Below are 16,785 nucleotides of genomic sequence, written 5' to 3'. Positions count from 1 at the left end.
GTTGTAAATGTTTTATTGCATACTAAGCATGACGTTTAATTCGTTTATACAAATGCACGTGCACTATGTTAATCCATGTAAAGACACGTACAAATGTACTAAATTGACCAGAGTTCTATATAGAATATTTAACATGTCGACATTGGGTATTTCGCAATCACTTTGTCTAAATTAAGGTCAGCGTTCTACATAAAAATGGTGTGTTCGTTAAATGAACTCTCCAACCTAGGATTTGATTTTTTTCTTGCGAAACACAACTAACCGAAACGTGTTTTCGGTCGGCCTCGGACAGCGAGAAAAATAAACAACATTGACGTGGGAACTTTTAATTCATCAGGGCTGCTTTTCACAAAGCTCTTTTACGAAATCTTAAAATTAGTTGTAATTGAGTGCTCTTTTATATCAAATTGTTCATAGTGGCAATAAATCAACTCCCAGCTATTGACCCGTCGGGTCGATTTGAGCTGTACGCATGTCCTCATAAAAGCTCAAATCATTCAAGAATAACTACAAATGTCCTATGTGATATCCCATGTTTCCTGCTTACTTAATGGTAAATATTTATCCAGTTAGCAATATTAACTTGCACAAACAACTCCAAAACAACAACAACAAAAATACGTGAAAAGACTCCATCACGATATGAGGTGTTCGCTGAGGTTATGAAATGTCCTTATGTTTTCCCTGAGAGATTTATGATGGACTAAAATCAATGCAACTTTGGTTTCTTATTGCTCGATAAATGATATTAATCGCTTTACTAATACATGTTTCTTATAAAGCTTCTTTTTATCTTATAGTATGTCTTTATGCACCTGCTTTGCTTCTACTATCGCGTTCTGGCCATTTTAGTACTTTTCAAGACAATAAATTTGGCAAGAAAAATAAAATGTGTAGAGTGGTTTTAGCAGCTTATTTTCCAGGATTTAAATTAGTATACGATGTTCATTGAAATAGTACTTGTCCCATCAATGAGACGCCAATTTCTAGCGGAAACATGAAAACAATAACGGTCGTTGATACATAATTGAACAGATCTTCATTATGATATTATGACAATTATTACAATAACTTCTTGTAAACCTTACTTAGAACTAAATGAGCCGTGTTCCGGATAAACTGGGATTAATGCATGTGCGTTAAGTGTCATCCAAGATTGGCCCGTGTAGTCCTTACAGGCCAATACGCGACACCAATTTCCGCCTAAACGGGATATTTGTTAACTTATTTATGCGTAGTAGACTTTCCCATCCTTGTAAATTTGATCAATTTATTTCCAAAATTAGGGATGTCTAGTATAGTTTTCTATATGTAGAATATTTCTAACAGAAATTCCATTAAGCAAACAGCGCAGACCCTGATGAGACGCTGCATCATGCGGCGTCTCATCTGGGTCTACGCTGTTTGCAAAGGCCTTTTTTCTAGACGCTAGGAACAAATGCGTTATAAAGAGCCTTGTTATCAAGCAAACATTCCATAAAAACGAAAAGTATCATTCATGATTGGCAAGTGCTGACATCACAGGCAAATGTGAGACGACCCTTTATGTAATGCACGAAGTCCGGTTTTCACAGAATTCGACTCAAATTAAATTTGTAAAAAAAAAACACATTGAAAACCTTTTCATTGACAAAGTCGCTTTAAGTGCAATGCTCGCGTGTATTTTTTATGCAACATGACTCTCGCTGATCGTCGTAAACTATTCAAAGCACAAAAAGATATCCCAAACCATCAACTCAGCGCAGTTAAGTATGATTCTCTTTTAAATGACGAAAACATGTATGAGATGCTATTAGAATCTGAATCATTGCCGAATGTTCTTTTTAAAGGGGCCTTTTCACGTTTTGGTAAATTGACAAAATTAAAAAAAGTTTTTTCATATTCGCAAATATTCGTTTTAGTTATGATAATTGTGACACAATAGTAATACTGAACATTTACCATGCTCTTAATATCCATTATATGCATCTTTTGACGATTTGAAAACCTGAAAATTATAAAGCGTTGCAACGCGTAACGATTGAATAATTTGAAAAGTTCTGTTGTTGTCTCTATATTTTAGAAAACTACGAGGATTGCTTATATAGGTAAACAAATACAACCGCTCTTAAGCAAGGATGGTCGAGTGGTCTAAGCGGGAGACTTTTTACTCCAGGACTCCGGGGGTCAGTGGTTCGAGCTCTGTTGAGGGTTACTTTTTTCCCTTGTTTTAATTGTATTCTTGTTTCTTAATGTAGATTTTTAGGTCCACTATTTAAATTTATCAATATAAAGCATTTAATGACAAGCTTCAATACATGTCAATCTGTGAAAAGGCCCCTTTAACTGTCAATAAAGAACTCTTCAAAACTGTCGTGTAAGGGCGTGGGTTATTTAATCAACTCGTGCTAACGCCCTGATTGTCCGATAAACGAGGCATAGTTACATGCAATTCTAAAATCAAATTTTCAAAAATTACTTGCTTGTTAACCATACAATTATTTCCTAATCAAACACAATCAAACTTCGTAAACATGCTAATTTATATTTAACTTTGAAAAAAAACGGGTTCCGTGACATAATAGATAATTCTATGTTCAAGCTACCACCAGTCAACGTGTTCATTAGCCACTAAATTTTCAAATGGGCTATTATTTTTTTTATTAACTGTTAAAAATCAAACACATTTGCGGTCTTTGTCAAACATAGCTGTACGCAATTGACGTCCTGGAGATTGATGACTTCGTGGCTGACCCATAATGTGAATAACTGCGTAAATTACGGATAAAATCATTCATCGTAAACTTGCATAAATGTAAATGATTTTATATTAAGACCTAACTATTATTCGTCATTGTTATAACTCTAACTTGTTAAACTGCAATATAAGCCAGCCGCTTTAATCACCCGCCATAATACACGTGCGTGAAGTATAGTCCCAGAAAAGCATAATGCACTTTGCACCAGCAAATCAGGGACGACACTTTCCGCCTTGACTGGATTCCCGTTAAGTTAAGACTTCCTTTAAAAGCATCCACACCAAACAAAAGTATCGTCCCGGATTAGCCAGTGTAGACTCTGCAGGCTAATATAGGGCGATACTTTACGCTAATTTATTAAGCCAGAGGTGGTATTCCAGAAACATCTTAAGTCATTTCTTAAATAATTTCACTTAAGTTCAAAATTAAAATGTTTTTTATTTCTTTACTAAATTAGGAAACACTTGTTGTTTTTTTTGGTATTCCCAAAATAACATTGGCGTAATGATGTTATTTCAATGTATATCTTGATGCTAATCTATTGCAATATGAAATGAAACACTTAAGAAAATTTCCCAATTTAAGGATAAGAATAAAATTTTACTTCTAGAATACGACCCCAGTTGTCCAAAAGCGAGACTCGTCTGATTAAACATTTATTTAACGCCTATTTTGTGACGATAAAACGTGTGTATGGAGAGGACTGTTTTTCTTATTGTTATAAACAAAGGTTTACGTTAATAGTAAAAAGTTTATACTAAGTCAAACAATCTGTATCTATAGGCAACCTAGTAAAAGACAATCAACGATTGTTTAAAACTAAAGAGCGGTTGTCACAAAACAAAAAGCTATTTTTATGTTAATACGATTGGTATGGTTAAAGTGACATATTTACTCATAAATCAACGAATATTTCGCAAAATATTTCGTTATATAAAGTTAACACATAAAAAATCAATGTACATTAAAGCATAGCAAAAATTTCAACGCTAGATGTTGTATGGTAACATAGATTTAACGAGTTTGTGGCACAATATATTCCACTTTAATGTCCCGCAACTTGTTCGATATCTATTTATACGACACACGAACACTAACATGGTACATGAACATGTGTTGAATATATATTGTCCCACATAAGAGCATTTGGTATATTTTTTAAATCTATGTTACCAGACCACATCTAGCGTCGAAATATGGCTTTTGCTACAAGGAACATTGATTTTGTATGTGTGAACTTTATTTTTCGTAAAATTGTACGAATCTTCGTTGATTTTGAGTGTTTATGGGCTTTTAAATCATTCACATTGAACTGAAACCTCTAGTTTGATCATATCCATATTATTTTGAAAATGATAAAATTACTAAAAACAATTACCAATAAACATTTTTGGGAAAGTTTTTACGTTTTTGTACATAACATGTACAATGTTTAGGCAGAGTTTATGTTCCGCGATACCAGCTATCCAAAGTACAAAACAATTCTTATTTCACTAATGTACATGATGTTTCGTCCTATAAAAAAGTTACCAATATGTGTCAATGACCGCTAGTGTAAAACCAATTGCTATTAGTTGGATAGATAGGTTTAGTGTCTTACATATAAAGGAGCGACAATTCACGGCAGTTTTATTAACACTGAAAGGGAGACCACTCATGTAAGATTGACACTACTAGGCGCTAGAGTTATGTCTCTTGAAATGTAATTTCCGCAACCGTGTATGCAGTACAACAACAAATGAGACACTTATTTAACCCATTTATGCCTAGCGTCTAGAAAAAAGGCCTTTGAAAACAGCGTAGACCCAGATGAGACGCCGCATCATGTGGCGTCTCATCAGGGTCTACGCTGTTTGCATAACGGAATTTCTGTAAGAAATATTCTAAATATAGAAATAAATACACTAGGCATAAATGGGTAAATGGAGTAGTTGCAAGTTATATGAAGATACAAATTTCAAACCACATTGAGAGGAAGGCACCTGAACAATATTTTGCGGCGGATATTGATCTGGCGGATATTGATACATGATTTGGTTTGCAATTGGCCTGTTTTATTGCAAGTTTGTAATTTCTTGGTAAATATGTCCTTTAATCAAATTGAGCTCTGCAACAGCAATTACGTATATAATTGACAATTACAAATAATACGAAAATATTGTTCAGCGACGGAAATTGTAATGCAAAACGGCGGCTGTCGATAGAACAAAAGGACTACGTGTACCAACATACTAAATTTCTCTTGGACAAAGAATGGATTTTTCGATAAGAACCTATTAAATTAGGAAATAAAATGAGTTGCGTTCTGAGAAAGCGGTGCATAATGCATGTGCGTAAAGTGTCGTCCCAGATTAGCCTGTGCAGTCCGCGCAGGCTAATCAGGGACGACACTGTCCGCTATTATGACATTTTTCGTTTAAATGAAGTCTCTTCTTAGCAAAAATCCAATTTAGGTGGAAAGCGTCGTCCCTGATTAGCGTGTGCGGACTACACAGGCTAATTTGGGAAGACACTTTACGCACATGCATTATGCCCAGTTTTCTCAGAACATGACTCAATTAATAATACGCATACTCTTTTATTACCGACTATATCTTAACCCACTATGTTCTCTTTACTTTACCGAGCATATTTTCTTCTCGTTGTATGTTTTTCTTAGTAAACATGGAACAATGGTCGTCAATTCACGTACACAATGGAATTATACCGAAAAATACCGACCACATTTCTAAGAAAAACATCACAACAAGGGCATGCTTGTATTATAATAAAACTAAGGATTTTGAAGATAATGGTAGATACATGTTGTCCGATTCTCAATTAAGAAGTTTGTCATAAACTGCTCATCAAATGGATTAGAATACATATTTTATTCAAGTTCAATATTTCCAGTACGCTAGAAAACAAACATTAGAAAGTTGGTCAAAAAATTGGTTTTATTGATATCTCGGACGAGTTCGAAAATGGTCCAGATCGGTGAAAAAACATGGCCGCCAGTGGGCGGGACATTTTTCTCTATATGTATATAGTGGCAGTTTTCCCTATTTGGCTAATTATGCGTAATTATAACAATACGCAATTGGGTCACTTCATAGCGACTCAACACGAATAACATACGTCAATGATCATTGTTGCGAAATTCGAACATGTTCGCTTAACTAACCTTTACATGAAAACAGTCATGTTGAATTGAGATTTGCAAGATTTCAGACATCACACGTTCTTATTAAAGTAGCTAATAACTCGTGTATCGTACAAATAGTGGTTAATAACTCTTGTATCGTACAAATAGTGGTTAATAACTCTTGTATCGTACAAATAGTGGTTAATAACTCTTGTATCGTACAAATAGTGGTTAATAACTCTTGTATCGTACAAATAATGACTTATAACTCTTGAATCGTACAAATAGTGGCTAATGACTCGATTGTCGTACAAAAAGTGGCTAATAACTCGTGTGTCGTACAAATAGTGGCTAAAACTCGTGCATCGTACAAATAGTGGCTAATAACCCATTCATCGTGCAAATAGTAGCTTATAACTCGTGGATCGTACAAATAAAAGCTTATAACTCCTGTATCGTACAAGTAATGGCTAATACTTCGTGTATATTACAAATATGAACTAATAACTCGTTCATCTAACAATAAGTCGCGTATAACTCGTGCATGGTAAAAATAGTGGCTAATAACTCGTGTATCGTAAAATTATTGGCTAATAATTCGTGTATCGTACAAATATTGGCTAATAATTCGTGTATCGTACAAATGTTGGCTAATAACTAGTGCATCGTACAAATAGTGACTAATAATTCGTGTATCGTACAAATAGTGGCTAATAACTCGTGTATCGTAGAAATAGTGGTTAATAACTTGTCTATCGTACAAATAGTAGCTATTAACTCGTGTATCGAACTTAAACCGTGTATCGTACATAATTCGTGTATCGTACAAATAATTAACTAAACAAGTTTAGCCTACATAACTACCATATTTCTTTGGCGATGTTAGTAGAAAACATAAGTATATCTATTGGGTCGCAGCATCAACCTTATTGTGTTTCGCATTACGATGTTAAAAACCAAAGTGCGTTATTAATCTAGAAATGCACTTTGGTATGGCCTTGACTTTGGTATTGAATACCAAAGTGCGTTATCAACCTAGAAATGCTCTTTAGAATGGCCTTGACTTTGGTATTGAATACCAAAGTGCGTTATCAACCTAGAAATGCTCTTTAGAATGGCCTTGACTTTGGTATTGAATACCAAAGTGCGTTATCAACCTAGAAATGCACTTTGGTATGGCCTTGACTTTGGTATTGAATACCAAAGTGCGTTATCACCCTAGAAATGCTCTTTAGTATGTGCTTGACTTTCGTATTGAATACCAAAGTGCGTTATCAACCTAGAAATGCACTTTGGTATGGGCTTGACTTTGGTATTGAATACCAAAGTGCGTTATCACCCTAGAAATGCACTTTGGTATGGGCTTGACTTTGGTATTGAATACAAAAGTGCGTTATCACCCTAGAAATGCTCTTTGGTATGGGCTTGACGTTGGTATTGAATACAAAAGTGCGTTATCAACCTAGAAATGCCCTTTGGTATTGGCTTGCCTTTGGTATTGAACACCAAAGTGCGTTATTAACCTAGAAATGAATTTTGGTATGGGCTTGACTTTGGTATTGAACACCAAAGTGCGTTATTAACCTAGAAATGCACTTAGGTATGGGCTTGACTTTGGTACTGAACACCAAAGTGCGTTATCAACCTAGAAATGCACTTAGGTATGGGCTTGACTTTGGTATTGAACACCAAAGTGCCATCGATGTTTTGTTGTTAGCGATCAAATTAACATAAGCGTATAAAATATAGTATAAATGGGTGGTAGCATTCCATAATCTTGATTATCATCAATTATCTCATCGCCATCCTTAACATCATCACCATCTTCACTATTATCAGCGAGGTTGTCGTCATCATCACTTTACTGAGCTTCATAACCATCTTCCTATTTTATCATACCATCAACATAATCATCATACTTATACAACATGTATACCCTATGACAGAATATATCTCATGTTTCGGAATTATCTCAGAAGTCATGCATGCGTGTTTACGATATGTTTATGATTTTCATGGATCAAAGCCAGTTAATTGCTAATTCGTGTTGAAGGCTGATTGTGATGCTCGGAAAACGATGTAGAGAACAAGAAAGTGCTAATGAACCTCTTTCTGGGAAAACTAGGCTTAGTGCATGCGCTGTCATCCAAGATAAGCCTGTGCACTTCACATGGGCTAATCCGGATTGACCCTTAAACTTGTATGGAATTTTTCAAACCTACCTTGTCTTAATGAAAATCAAGTTAAAGCGGAAAGCGTCGTCTCGGATTATCGGTTGCGGACTGCACAGGCTTATCAGGGACGACACTTAATGCACATGCATTAAGCCCATTTTCTCAGAATAAGGCTCATATATAAGATTCTTTTTATAATTTTGAGGGTGATTTTGACGAATTTAATGATGATGATATTTCTGATGATAATGTAGGCGATACTGGAGACGATGACGATGATGAACTTAATGATGATGATGAACTTGATGACCTTAATGATGATGATGATGATGTTGCTATTGCTGCTGCTGATGATGATTGTGGTGGTGATGGTGATGATGGTGCTGATGATGCTGAGGATGACGACGACGATGATGATGACGATGATGATTATTATCATCATCAAATGACTTTTCAATAAAGTCATTGTTACAGGATCGTGCCTATACCTAAATACTCTACGACATTACGGCTGTATTATAAGTATTGAATTGCATTGTATTACATGTATTAAATAAGATTCAACTATTTAACTTACAACGTGTGTATTTGTATTTTTAGGGCATATTACATGACGCTTTGACAATGTTGCATTTAAATGTAGTATTACTGTGTTTAATCATAAACTATTTACTTTGTAAACACTGTATGCTTATTATGTCCACTTGGGCTTTTGGTCATATGGATGTATTGTTTAATACACTTGTTAAACTTGTTAAAGAAGTGAAAATACTGAAACATGTTTTAGAGAAGGCCTTCAAACGTGCTCATCTGTTTGCATTTACTATGCGAATTGATCCAATCAGTGAATCAAAGCGCTGAAGGCATTGAAGTTCTTCGCTATTGCATAATCTTAGACGCAAATCAGTTTTCAAAATAATGTTATAGCTTTTTATATCGCAAGCTTGAAATGAAAACAACCCATTCAAATTTATAAAGAGTGTGTCTTTAAGCACTATTTATCCTCATATTTATGTTATAGAGATAACTAAGCCAAAATAACAACAATACATTGTATGTCTATTTTTTCACAATTGGTTGTTGCACTGGCAACCATCTTTAGAATTTTGGTTGCCTTGCTAAAACATAACAAGCCGATAATCATGTACATGTTGTGTGTTGTGTTATGTGTATCTAATACTTTATATATTTTCTTTAAATTATTGAGCAACAATTTTGCCCTCATGACAGAATTTTAATGCAGCATTAAGCCCCGTTTTCCCTGAAAGCAGCCAATATGTACAAATTTCAATGATAATCTGGCCAATATCGTCGCACAAGCTCTTAAACCTATTGTTTACATACAGGCTGTCTGCTGCAGTGTACCAGTGAAGTATAAACAGGCAGTGGTTATCGTTCCTAGCGCAGTTAACTTGCAGTTATCGTTCCTAGCGTAGCTAAAGCAGACTGACTTGCAAAACTGCCTCTCTAAATTAATTGTGAGCTAAAGCTTACAACTAAAAACGACAAGTACAACTAATGTCTTAATGTTAAATCCAGTGCTAAGTATAAAAAAATATATTCATTTTAACACAAGTTTTGATAACTTGACACGTATACAATCGTAATTTCTTTGGTTCTACTGTCTTTACAATTGGTTGTATTAATGTACATTCAATACCATTGTTCTCTTGAGACATGATTCATTGTCTGAGAGCCTCCCACATATATGAAGGGTGGAGTCAGCTAGAGGATTGCGAAAGTCTACATCTACATTGACCTGGGTACGCCATGCTGTCAAAATAATTACATGTGAGCCACGCTCTGGATAAACGGGACTTAATGCATGTGCGTAAAGTGGTGTCCTATATAAGAGAGGGGCGTCACTTTCCGCGTTTATGGATTTTTCGTTTAAATGAAGTCTCTTCTTAGTAAAAGTGCAGTTTATGCGAAAGTGTCGTCCTTGACCTTTGCGGACTGCACAGGCTAACCTGGGCGATAATTTACTCGCATGCATTCAACCTGTTTTCCAAGAGCGCTATTATGACGGTGTGCGAGAAGCAGAGCAACGAATGAGAGAAAGGAGTTGAAATCAAAGCGCTGAAGGCACTGAATTTGTTCGCTGTTGTATAATCTTAGACGCAACTCAGTTTTCAAAATTATGTTATAGCTTTTTATATCGCAAGTTTGAAATGATCACAACCCATTTAAATTTATAAAGAGTGTGTCTTTAAACACAGGTCGTGTGGTTTTTTTTCCAAATCATTGATACAGCTAATCAGTGTGCACAGGCTAATCTTATTTGACCCGTTTTCCCTCAAAGCAGCCAATATGTACAGATATCAATGATAAACACTAGACTGGCCAACTTTGTCTTGCTACAAGTTGCTACAAGTTGTTAAATACACTCTTTGTAATGTACCAGTGAGAACAGGTAGATGCGGTGATAAAAGAAGACGCTTTTAGCATTATCGTCTGCTAAAGTTTACTGGAGTTATCCACACAGGCAGTCACGGGTTACGGTTCCTGCCGTACCTAAGCCCATACTGATCCATACTGATTTACAAAATTGCGTCTGCATTATTTGTGAGACTCGCTCACAAATAAAAACTGGTAGAGGCCATATGGGTCTGTGGTTTAAGGCTGCAGGCGATAAAGACGGAAGTGGTCAGTAACTTTCGCACCATCCGTTCATGATAAAATTGGTGGGCGTGGCGGCACGACGGCCGAAGCCCCGCCGATATAGCTCAATTCCATCAGATGCTACTTCGTAAGTGGAAAAGCGGCCCCTTAGACGATCAGGTTTGATAGCCCTCTCTTGAAGGATACTAAATAATTATATATCTACTCACCACATACATATCGACCTTACCCCCCGTTCACACATAGACGCCGCTTCTACTACGATCAAAGCATGGCCGAAAACGTGGCCGATCGTGACGAATCGCAGGAGAAACGTAGTGGAGTCTTCATAAGCGTAGTATGATCGCGGTAGAGTCTTCATGATCGGAGAGCTCTACGCTCTCGCCACGCTTATTTTGAACATGCTCAAAACAAGCGTAGCGGGATCGTGGCAAACAAGAATCGGTGTAAAGTCGTAAAAAGAGCGTAGTGGAAGCGCCGTAATCGTACAGGCAGCGCGGAAGCATCGTGGGGAGATCTTCATGATCGTAGTTAAAGCGCAGTAAAAGCTCTGCGTAGCGTCGTGCTATGATCTTGAATGTCGCGGCAGTAAACGCAGTAAGCGTTTGACGTAGGGGCATCGTAGAACGGTCGAAATGAAGACCATAATTTTCCAAATTGCTCGATTTCGACTCCGATCGGCCTCGATCCTTTTTTCAGATCGTGGCTTGATCGGGATGATCGTCGTAAAGTCGCAGCTATGTGAGAACGGGGGGTTAATAGATTGTTCTAAAAAGACAAATACGGAATGTCGCGCGCGACACACGTGTCTGCACTTCAAAGCTCAATAAATCACACTTACAAGTCAAAGGTCAAATATGCCCCAGCACCTGTTCGGATTTAATTAAAAATGTAATGGGCATTTTTTATTTTAATAACATTTTCACACATAATCATCTTGTGGCGACGGCATGTCGCGCGAAGCACCTGTTTCCTATCTACAAGTTGAAGGTAACACAAAACAATAGTTGAATTTTGGGCACAACACACTTTGCTATTGATTTTCTGGTTTGAAAATAATTAAAGAGATTAGAATTATACATAAAAACACATGTACATGCATGCTGTTGAATTTTTAAAAACATTTCGAATCTCTCTGACAGTTATGCATTTTTAAAATTACAATCGACATTAAAAAACACACGAAAGACTGGCAAGAATGGGTCCAACAAACGTTTTTTTAAACATCGGGTCGATATGAGCATGTTGGCTGGGAACGGTCGGACGGACAGTTGATAACCATTCCTGAACGTGGAGGCATACAAACAAACGCAATGTTCCACTATTTCACTCTTCCTCACGTCGACACATTCTGCAACAAAAAAACACTAATTTATATTTGCTATTTATAAAGATTTCTTAAGCTGTGACTCAAGTTGAATAACACACTTACGAACATGCTTATTTATTACGAAAAGACAATTGGATTTGTGTAAATCGATGTACATTAAAAACGGAAAGGCTTGAATAGGGCCTTTAAACGATATGCTTTCTATCTGATAATAATCGAATGCGATGAAGGGCGAAAAGACTTGCATCGACACGTTGTCCATGCATCGTTGATTTCATGGTAAGTATTACATTTCATAATTGTCATATCTTCCTTTGTGCTTGATATACATTTTTCTTTCTTTTGTTTGAGTCTTATGAAACTACTTATTTTTTTTTTCAGAAGCATTATTTGTTATTACAAAAAGTTGTAAAATAATCGAAAACGAACAATTTAGCGAAATTTTTGTATTACTGAAAAATGATTACGCTTATTTATAACCTTCAGTGAATGCCTCGCTAATACTTCATAACACCGAATTGTCATTAACATATATTGTTGAAATGACAAAAGTGGGATTTTACGCCGTTTTAACCCCCGTCTAAATCCGCCTTACGTATCATTTTGCTGAAAATGTTTAGACCAATGTTTGTTACTTCTACGGACAGCCAATATATAATTGTCTCTTCTTCTCTGAAATTTTGACGTCCAATGGCGGTCTATTTTAAGTTCGCCGCGCGGTATAAACCAGTCAATACTGACCGAGACAATACACAAAACACTAATAGCCTCTTTTAAATTTGATTTCCTAAAATAAGAAGCACATAAAAGTTATAAAATTGTTTTGTAAAGAAAATCGAACTGTTAGAAATGTTGTAGTGTCACCTTCCCTTTACGTGCCGGGCTCATTTAGAGCTCCTTTAGAGCATCGGCAGACTTCGATTATACAAGGAATGTTGGCGTGATGTCACAGTGGGTATCGAACCCGTGAGGCGGACATACTACGTCACGGCGATCTCTTATTTTAATATAACTCTTTGTTTCAACTCTGCCGAAAAATTCCAGATATTATTTATTTAGCATAACAACAAGCATTGAAAAACGTGAGGCGATTTAATAAAATGCCCTTTTAATATCAGCGATTTAATTGAATGTCATTAAACTTGTGTATATAGGTCTACTATATTTTTGCAATTTATACATATTAATTATTGTAGATCTACGGTATGTACGGTATCCAGCAACCCATAGGCTTAGAATGTATAAACTCCAGTTGTGTACCTTTGGGTTTCCACATACTTTAACTCTTACAATCATGTCGGTGCTTTTGTTTACATTTATACGAGAGTAAGATACGTTTTCAGACCATTTCATTCGTTTGCACTTAAAAAACTGTGGGAACAAAGTCGTGTGAATCACCCACAAGTATGGTTAATCCCATTACAACTTTGCGACTTTCACACTACGGTAATATTTTATATTTAGCATCAGCGGATATGACGAAATGAACAAAATAGTTCCATTTAATTCGTATTGTTATTGATACTTAGATCAGTCTCGTATTATCCTTGATTGGGTTGAATTGAAATTTATATTTAAAGAAAAATGTATTTGCTAAAGAATATATATAAATATTAAAAAGTCGGCGGTGTATGAATTTTTGAAAATAGTGCGTTATAATTGCTGGGAAAACAAGGGTCTATAATAAGAAAGACAATAATTTGACATTTTGATACAAGTTTTACATAAAGCAGTGTACTTTCGATAGGATAACACAAAGGATAGTGTGATGAAACGTTTTATTCCATGGATCGGAGTCTGTGTACTCCTAGTCATATCACAAACCGCGGCCGAAAAAGTAAGTGACCCAGGCGAGATTCAGAGATCAACGAAACAAACATGCCTTCCAAATTTCATGACGTTTAATTTCAATTTGAGCTTATCACAATTCTCTGTTGGTGACTTTGTATCAGAAAATCTTTTTAACTTTCACATAGTATTTTAATTTGAGCTGACATTCACGCTTCAATATCGTACGATTGGAAATGGTGCTCAGTCATTTGTTTTTAGTATCCAAAATCTTGACAACAAAAACTAAGGTCAATTTCTTGACCCTGTATCAGACATTCTCATGCGTGTGACCGACATCTTTAATACAGGTTCGACTTGAAATGTTGCTGGTCCGAATGTCTGGACAATAATTCAAAAGGAAAAGTTGATTTAATTCATAGAATTTAATTTCGAAAAGTAAATGTGAGCCCAAATGAAATACAAGCAGAAAGAATGAGATAGTATTATTGTTTTGATGTATGTTATTGCGCTACACACCAGAAAACTTCCTCATATTTAATTTAATCTATGTCTATAGTCCTTTTACAGTTTAACGAAAAAACAAACACATCTTAGAGTGTTGTTATCCATTTAACAGTTGGTGGGCGCCCAATGTTGGTTTCTGTTCAACTTTACTTTTCAAGGAAACTTTAACCTACCTTTTATAGAGTTAATTTTTGTCATTATAACTTTCACAATGGTTGAATTTCTAAATTATCTACATTAAAAAATGTTCTATTTAGACATATGGTGAAACTTATTTTGAAGAAAGACTTGTGATTTTTAATACATTTTTCTATTGTAATATTGATGACATTCGCATCAAATCATGACATGGAACAGGCAATGGTCATGTGGTTCCCCGTTTTCCATTCACAAGGATTAAAACTATTAAAATTCAATTCGACCAAAAGTTAAACAATCTATTGAAGTAAAAACCGCATTAACCAGTCTTTATTGTTTACATATTCCAAGCTTCGTTTTCATGGTTAACCAAAACAAAGTTTTACATATTGGTTAAACCGTTTGATTTTTGCCTTACACAAGGACCAACAGTTTTAGAAATAATACTGGGCCTCAGCAAATTTTATCAGAAATTTGCCAGGTCAGAGGTCTTTTGCATGGGTTGATAAGAAGTAAAGAACGCTTGTTCCTGTTGTTCAGAAATTTGTTTGCTGGTCTGTCTTGACTTAAGCATTTTTTTGTAGTTTTATACTTCCATTGTGTGGCGTGTGCACTAACCACTTGATATAACTTCTTTACATCACAACACCCCAACGATTTTTTTCCTTCTTTATAAAGTACCGGTAAACGACACTTTCCCAATTACGAAAAAACTACAAATTTCCCAATTGCTGTCCAAAAAATTTCCAATTTCAGGTAAAAAATGGAAAAAGCAACATTTTGTTAGTTTCCCTATGCAGCTCTATGGTTTGAACCTAGGTAAATATAATATTGACAGCTTGAAAACACTTAGATATCAATTTTTAAGTATTTGGGAGCATAAAATCAAATACACCAATTTCTCAATTTAAGGGTTTCACGACTCGATTTTTCCCAATTTTCAGGCTTTCACGACTCAATTTTTCCCCGACTGGACCAGTACAGATTCTTTTCCCAATTGGACAAAAAAAATTGCTGCACCCAGAACAAATCAACAATATCTGCCTGTCCATCTCTGGCATCTAGCCCACTTATACACAGACAATCATAAAGTCTAAACTGTTTGGTCAGAAAACTCATGTCATCATCATTTTCACTGTTCAACCATTTATTTTATCGTTTAATCCAAGATTAAATATGCACTGCTGAACAATGTTTAATTAATGATTACCACTCACACACAATATTCATAATGAGCACATAAAAATAATTAAAACAAACATGTTACTCAGTACAATACTTTCTATTTAATGCTTATCAGATATGTAAAAAAGTATCAAATAGTATTTTATCACTTCTTAAATTATATAATTATCTGAACGCTATGTTTGGCAAAATGATTCCAACACATGTTATTTTCAAGACAAATAAAACTACAAACGATGAGATATTATCTTCTGTATTATTTGGATGTAACATGCCAACGTGTAAGTAGGGAGCCATGACTGAACAGGGGCTTGAGCTTTAGCTCTGTCAATTAAATACACATGATGGTGACATCTATTGCCTTTAAAAGCCAGTTGCAAAAAAGGGGGTTCCCACTTACGCATCTATTGTCTTATATCTTTAAGAATTGTAATATACACTTTCACAATGAATTGTAAACATGCATAGTGCTAATTGAACCATATATTTTCAAGCATTGATCACACGTGACCCTTTACCATGCATGCACGTAAGCATGTGCAAGTCCTTTTCCTTGGTGTTTTGTCATCTGCATCATTTGTCAAACTGTGCTGACTTGCTGTATTGATAACTTCATATCATTATGCAGTGATTTTTTTTGCTTTAATTTGTTACAGCCTGTGCCATTTGAATTGGGAAAATTAGCGCGATAAACCGTGAAATTGGGAAAAATAACGCGATAAACCATGAAATTGGGAAAAATTAAGCATTATAAATAGGATTATAAGTAACAGAAGTGATATTGTTTTTAAGTGCATGTTCAGGGAGTTTTCTAGAAAAGGAGTCTGGTCAAATTGGGATTTTTTTTAATCAATAAAAGTGGCAAGTTTGGGAATGATTTATGGACAAAAATGACTAAATTCAAGTTGTATATTTTGTAAGATGTTTAAAAAATAAAGTTGAGACCTAGAGTTAAGAAATCATAATTAAGTTATATGAGACTTCTTTCTAAAAAAAAAAAAAAAAAAATTTGTTTTTTTTTGGAAGTTGGGCTTTTTTGGGAAATTTTGGTCAGATTTTTGGGAAAAACATGTATTTTTGCAATTGGGAAGCAGCCGAAAATCGGCTGTAAATTTGAGCAAAAAAAATCACTGTTATGTATCTACAATGTATCTGATTTATATAGCTCCACCTTCCCAG

The 16,785-nt window shown here is 35.4% G+C and overlaps 1 protein-coding gene across 2 annotated transcripts in view; it reads left to right on the top strand.

The window, feature by feature from the left end:
* Positions 1–13,619: 13,619 nt before the first annotated feature.
* The window catches only part of LOC127859050 (uncharacterized), a 52,170-nt gene continuing 49,004 nt past the window's right edge, over positions 13,620–16,785 (top strand). The window contains exon 1 of one of the 2 annotated variants that reach the window (XM_052396454.1): positions 13,620–13,825. In XM_052396454.1, the coding sequence (XP_052252414.1) occupies positions 13,757–13,825 (69 nt within the window). In that variant the 5' untranslated portion in view covers positions 13,620–13,756. The remainder of the gene's footprint in view (positions 13,826–16,785) is intronic. The other variant, XM_052396453.1, reaches the window with a different exon arrangement.

This window comes from Dreissena polymorpha, chromosome 14 (genome assembly GCF_020536995.1).
Source record: "Dreissena polymorpha isolate Duluth1 chromosome 14, UMN_Dpol_1.0, whole genome shotgun sequence".
Lineage (NCBI taxonomy): Eukaryota > Metazoa > Mollusca > Bivalvia > Myida > Dreissenidae > Dreissena > Dreissena polymorpha.
The sequence above is the reverse complement of the archived record's forward strand: the minus strand, read 5'-3'. Positions and strand labels throughout refer to the sequence as shown.